The sequence below is a fragment of the Eriocheir sinensis genome, chromosome 31 (genome assembly GCF_024679095.1).
Source record: "Eriocheir sinensis breed Jianghai 21 chromosome 31, ASM2467909v1, whole genome shotgun sequence".
NCBI classification, from domain to species: domain Eukaryota; kingdom Metazoa; phylum Arthropoda; class Malacostraca; order Decapoda; family Varunidae; genus Eriocheir; species Eriocheir sinensis.
The window spans coordinates 15,108,313-15,115,170 of NC_066539.1; the positions used below are offsets into that span (position 1 = coordinate 15,108,313).

General features: G+C 54.9%; 1 protein-coding gene across 1 annotated transcript in view; it reads left to right on the forward strand.

Moving 5' to 3' along the window:
• Nucleotides 1-1,749: 1,749 nt before the first annotated feature.
• The window catches only part of LOC127005939 (forkhead box protein F1-like), a 69,150-nt gene continuing 64,041 nt past the window's right edge, over nucleotides 1,750-6,858 (forward strand). Inside the window, exon 1 of the mRNA XM_050875373.1 lies at nucleotides 1,750-3,083. Coding sequence (XP_050731330.1) covers nucleotides 2,219-3,083 — 865 coding nt within the window. The 5' untranslated portion in view covers nucleotides 1,750-2,218. The remainder of the gene's footprint in view (nucleotides 3,084-6,858) is intronic.

Below are 6,858 nucleotides of genomic sequence, written 5' to 3' on the forward strand. Positions count from 1 at the left end.
GCGGCCTTTGTGACGCTTTTTTCTGTCTCTTTTTGTCGTCGTCGTTATTTTCCTTTTGTCGCCGCCGCCGCCGCGCAGATGGCCGCTCGTGAGTCCGTCCGCCTCATAAAAGATTTCCTTGCTCGTCCTCTTGTCGTGCTGATGTCCAGGACGCGGCATTAATGGACTCACTCCTCCCGCTGTCTCCGTCTGTCTGCCTGTCTCCGTCTCTCTCTCTCTCTCTCTCTCTCTCTCTCTCTCTCTCTCTCTCTCTCTCTCTCTCTCTCTCTCTCTCTCTCTCTCTCTCTCTCTCTCTCTCACACACACACACACACACACACACACACACACACACACACACACACACACACACAAATAAACAATTAAACAAGCACGCACACAAATATATATATATATATATATATATATATATATATATATATATATATATATATATATATATATATATATATATAAAGCTTCTTCCATTGGTTCATCCCAATTAGGTGCCAAGGAGGGTGTGCTCTCCCCGCCGTGGGCAGCATCACCCCGCGGCCCCACGAAGCCTTCCCGCGTGCACGACCATTGCTGTGCCTGAGCTGTTCCGTGCGTAACAGTCGAGGTAACTCCAGGCAGTGTTTTAGAGCCACGCTAGAACAGCCGCCTCCCCTACACAGTAACTGGTGTGGAGCAAGTAACCAACACACGGACACCTCGATGACGTGCGAATAGGGTTATGGTGCCTCCGCGGAGGTGGTCTGGCACGGGAAGGAGAGAGAGGGGGAGGGGCGGGGGTTGGGAGAGGGCGGGGAGGGGGAAGGGTAGGAGGAGGGGAGGGGGAGGGGTAGGGGGCGGGGGCGTCGCCTTGGTGGTGGTGTCAAGACAAATTGCTCTGATCCCAACTTGAAGACGCCAGATTTCAGAAAAACTGTTACCACCAGAACATTAGAGGGAAATGGCCGAGGCACCAATGGGGACGCGAGGGCTGCCGCGCCCCGCCCCTCCCCGCCGCGGCCAGTCCCGAGGCGGGCGGCCCCGGACTCCGCCCCGGTGCCACGTGGGCGGGGCCTCGACGAGACTCCCTCCCCGTGTGGGTGGTCTGGCCGCCCGATTTTCTTGGCTTCCTTCGTCGTGTTCCCGGAAAAGATGTGAAGGATGACGCCTGAAATAGCAGAATTCATCGCGGCAAAATTTTCCTCTCTTTCCTTGCTTTCCCTTTCCCCGCGTGTTTCAGCCGCGCCCTTCAGCTTGAGAGTCAGGCCTGTGTTCCTGCACTTGGCCCATGTAGCGTTTGAACTTGTGTGTGTGTTTGTGTGTGTGTGTGTGTGTGTGTGTGTGTGTGTGTGTGTGTGAGAGGGGGTAGTGGGGTAGTGTGGGGGCCAAGAAGGAGGTGTGGAAAAGGATGTGGGGTAGGTGAACGTGTGGGAGAGGTGGGTGTGTGGGGGTCGTGGAGTGTGTGGACGGGTGAGAGTTAGCAGAGGGTAAGGTGTGTGGGGGGCGGTGCGGGGGGAGCGCCGAGGACTGGGGGCGTAGAGAGTGTGTGTGGTGGGGGTGGTAGGCGCGAGGAGGTAGGAAAGGTGTACCATATGGGCGAGGTGAGTGCGTGAGGGTGTGGGAGTGGGTGTGCTGGGAGGGTGTGGGGGTCAGGGGTGTGAGGGGCAGCAGGGGTGGGGCGGCGGGTATGAGGGGCAGCAAGGGTGGGCGGCGGGGTGTGGGGGGCAGGGGCGCGGGGCGGGGGTGTGGGGGCGGCGGGCGTGGGATAATATCAGGCCCGAGGACCCGGCCGGCCACCGTTACAGGCAGGCGAAACAAACAAGAAGATAATGATCGTGGCATTTTACAGAGCTGCCCGACGCCCCGCCCACGACTCCGCGCATGCGCTCAGCGGTGTAGGGTGCCAGCGGTTGCCCCGGGCACTGGCACGCTCACCTGAGGACGACCTGACCAGTGCCACCCCTACCCGGAGCGAACTGTGACCTGCCTCTGAGCGCGAGGCAGCTTGGCTAGTGGACGTCCCCTGTCTCCCGCCGCGTGGTGCTGCTCCCCATAAATATTTACTGACCTGACGCCGGTGACGGTGTGGCTGCGGGCGAGCAGTGTTGTGCCCGGCGGTGCGGCGCCTCACCACCTCCCTCCCTCAGCAGACCGCCCCAGCGCCACCATCACGACTCTCGGCCTCAGGAGCGTGGCGGGCACGGCCGAGTTCGGTGACCTGGCACTGCTGGCCAGCGCGGTGGCCATGAAGGGTGAGGAAGAAGGTGGAGTGGCGGCACTGGTGCCTCTAGTGCCGCCTGAGGACGCCCCTCCGCCCCCCATCACAGAGGTGCCGTCCGACACTCCCGCCGGCGTGGCCGCGCCCTCCGCCAGCAGCGAAAAGAGCGCCGGCGGGGCGAAGCGGGGCGGCGCGCGTCGCCAGGAGAAGCCGCCCTACTCCTACATCGCCCTCATCGTCATGGCCATCCAGAGCTCGCCGCAGCGCCGCCTGACGCTTTCAGAAATTTACCAGTTCCTGCAGCAGCGCTTCGCCTTCTTCCGCGGCTCATACACGGGCTGGAAGAATTCTGTGCGCCACAACCTGTCGCTCAACGAGTGCTTCATCAAGCTGCCCAAGTCCATGGGGCGGCCCGGCAAGGGCCATTACTGGGCCATCGACCCGACGGCCGAGCTCATGTTCGAGGAAGGCTCCTTCAGGCGGCGCCCGCGGGGATTCAGGAGGAAGGTGCAGGCGATGAAGCCCTACCAGCTGTACCAGGGGGCGGCGCCCTCCTTGCCCTCGCACTACGACATGTGCGGCACGCCGGCGGCCCAGTACGGCCAGTACCCGTCCTACCAGGATTACGCGGGCTACACCCAGCCGGCCACCTCCTACAGCGCCAACATGTACGCGCCGTGCTCCCTCTCCTCCTACAGCACCAGCGGGAGCGGCGGCGTGGCCGAGTACCAGCCCACGTCCCCGGGCGTGTACCCCGGCATGGCGCCCACCGCGCCCCTCCCGTCCATGGGGCCCCTGGCTGACCGAGACATGTGGTCGGCCCTCACGCCCAACACCACACCCACCCTCACGCCCACGGCGACCTACGTCAAGCAGAGCAACAGCCCGACAAGTGAGTAAGAGCCAGGCAGGGGCGGCGGGGCGACCAGCAGAGTGCCGGCGCCCCGCCCCGCCCAGCACACCTTGCGGAGTGACAGCACGACCATTAACACGACACCAACTTCCTCCCTCGCACTCCCTCTGAACAGCTACGTGCACGCTGTCAGGCCGAACATTTTGCCGCGGTCTGGCCGACCAGGCAGCGGCACTCCGCGCCTTGGTGATCGGGGAGATAACGGTCCATTGATACTGCTATCTATAGGAAACAAGACTCGGCAGTAGCCAGTCATCTTTGTAGTGAGCGCTTAAACAAACTTCCGGGCCATCCTTGTGTAATGGTGTGTGTTGGCGCGCCGCCTACACACACAGATACCTGTCACGGGCCGGCGGGGGACTGGCGGGCGCCCCTTCTTACCCAGCCACTCGTGTCAACCCATTTCAACACATATTTTTCTTGTCCGCATTAGACAAATTCTCGGCGGGACGCTCCCACCGGTCGGGTGACGCCTCGGCCCCGCGGAAGCTATAGGAGCGAGGTTACAGATGTAATGTTGCAGCGCAGCGAGGCCTCGGAAATTCTGCGGCGAGCACTCGTGGCGCCGCGCAACCACCAGACATGCTTTATGCATGCTGAATCATAACGTCCACGTTGTTTGTAAAATTAACTCTCAATCCCCTGCTCGCATTGCGCTAAGTGCCCGGTGAATCACTCCCGGCTGTCACTGGCCGGCGGGGCGACGCCCGCGGCGCGCTGACTCAGGCAGGTAGACTCAGGTGAGCGGGGCGGGGGGAGCGGTGTCGTGTTTGTTGATGGTGGCGGGGGGCGTCCCGCCCTCCTCGCCGCAACAACATCTCGTCCACAGTTATCAACACAAACACCATTACAATCAGCGCCAGTAAGCCGCCGCACCAACGCGCGCCACCTGCACGCCATCAGTAGGCATCCCGCCCTGCACGCCGTTAAAAACACAGTAAAAAAACACGACGAATGCACTTAGCCCTCACCTAGGGTTCTATGTATGTATGTATGTATGTTTGCATGCATGTATATATAAATATATGTATATATACATACATACCTTTATACATACATACCAACCTACATACATATATATACACACAACACTAGCTCAGGGCCAAGGGCAGTAGACGTGAGTTTTTAGTTGTGTGTTACAGGTATCCACACAAACAGATCGACAAACCATTGATTTTTCATAAATATTATGCACTTCAGTGTCCGTAACGCAAGTTGTACATCCGGTCATGCACCGAACGGGTCACTTTTTGTGCGCGATAGCAACCCGAGCGGCGGCAGGCAGTACAATGCATGACGGACTTCCTCAACCATACACTCATTCTTGGCAACACTGGCACTGCTTCCTGTCTCAATGAACGCGGCATCGGGCTCAGGAACATGCCGGAGTAATATTCAGTACAAAAGTTTCCTCAGGTGCCTACGCAGTGGATTCTTTGGAATGAGAGGTATACAAACTACTATTATGCACGAGCTAGGCCTACATCTTCACAGACCAATATCACAACAATAACCGTAACGAATAATTCACTATTCATCATAATACTATTCAGTGCAGTGCAACGCAAGGCAATACAAATGTCAACACGTAGGATAAGCAACACACTTGACTACTTCTTAACCATAGTTTATCTGTCGTTAGGTACCAGAAGTCAGCTCATTTCACCCATCACTGCACATTCCACAACGACCCTATATAGACACGTCCCGCTGATCCCGTATGTGTGTGTGTGTGTGTGTGTGTGTGTGTGTGTGTGTGTGTGTGTCAGGTAATGTTATCTTTCTCTTACACTTCCGGACTATTTTTTCCCCTGAACACCGCACAATCCCGTTCTGAGCCACAACACGGATCTCCCACCACACCTCACACGCCCTCGCCCGCGCGCCCGTCACCCACGCCTCCCCTGCCGCGGCGTCGCTCATGTGGTGTTGGCGGGCGTGGAAAGGAGGGACCTGGTTGGGGGGGGGGGACAAGAGGCACGGTACTCATATGATAATTTATTAATTCTACGGTCGGTGGACGGCCCCCCGGGAGGCTGCCGTCCCTCCGTCAGTCACAGCGGCAGTGGTTGTGTTGGCGCCACACCAAACCCAACACAGCCACACCGCCCGGCCCGTGGCAGCGGCGGCGGCGGAGGAGGCGGCGGCAGCTACCTGTCGAGGGGACTAGGGGAGGGCACAGGGAGGAGAGCGGAGGCGTTAATACAGCAACACAAACAACAATACATTACTTGACACTTAATAGGCTACACGTTGCTTACTGATGTCTAGTGACCGACGTCCCCTTCCCTTCACTTCTTACTCTGCCCTGCCCTGCCCTTCCCTTCCCCCGGCTCGGCCCTTCAGCACGCTAAGGGTTGGCTGTATACTTGAACCTTTCGGCGCCCAAGCACATACATATTTGATTAAGCTTTCGTAGAAGTTTTGGGCATTTCCAGGGGTAGTTTTATGACCCTTCTTCTGTACCATGGACCTAAAATCACTCATTAGAGCCCGACTGATTCCCTTTTCGGCCTTTGGAAATAGATGATGTGAGGGATGGCAGTGTCTGACAATGTCGACCTAAATCACACGCAATAGAACAACAACAGCAATGCATTTCTTTACGATTAATATATATAGCCTGCGCGTTACGTATGTCTCGACTGACCGACGCAGCCCCACTCCCCTTCCTAGCTCGCTCCGCTCCGTCACGCCGCCGCTAAGATATATTATGTACAATATTTTACGCGATACTCCGTCGATTCTCCGCCTCACGATTACGAGTCGCAGGAATTTGCTGTTTAGTATTTCAATGATTCTTTTTGTTCCTGCCTCAAGCCATTGCTGCTTTTGTTATGATACCTGTTTTTATTATTAAGATTACAATAATAATAATAATGATGACAGTGATATAATAATAATAATAATAATAATAATAATAATAATAATAATAATAATAATAATAATAATAATAATAATAATAATTTAAACTATAGGAAATAAGACAAAAAAATAATAGAATAATATTTAAACAATCTTAACAACATCAATATCAATATATCTAATAGTACTGATGCAAACTCTTAATATGGAATGAAGTACTTGGTCAGCGCCCGGACAGAGGAATAGAGTTAGGTCGGCAATGTCTGACAACAGCCTGCAGATCAGGGCGCCGTATTTTAAGATGCTCACAGCTCTAACAATTTTTTCCCAAGGCCACGAAGAAGATTAGTCGGATTCTCATGAGTATTTTCATAATCATGGTGCAGAAGCCTTGTCAAACTATCACTAGGCTCATAACACTGCCCATGGGAATATCAACACAGCCTCTACCAAACTATCGCTATATAGGCTCATAACACTGCCCATGGGAATATCAACACAGCCTCTACCAAACTATCGCTATATAGGCTCATAACACTGCCCATGGGAATATCAACACAGCCTCTACCAAACTATCAAACACAGCCCTCACCAAACCATCGCTATATAGGCACTACCAAACTATCGCTATATATAGGCTCATAACACGCCATGGAATATATCAACACAGCCTCCAAAATATCTCCATAGGCTCATAACACTGCCCATGGGAATATCAACACAGCCTCTACCAAACTATCACTATATAGGCTCATAACACTGCCCATGGGAATATCAACACAGCCTCTACCAAACTATCACTATATAGGCTCATAACACTGCCCATGGGAATATCAACACAGCCTCTACCAAACTATCACTAGGCTCATAACACTGCCCATGGGAATAT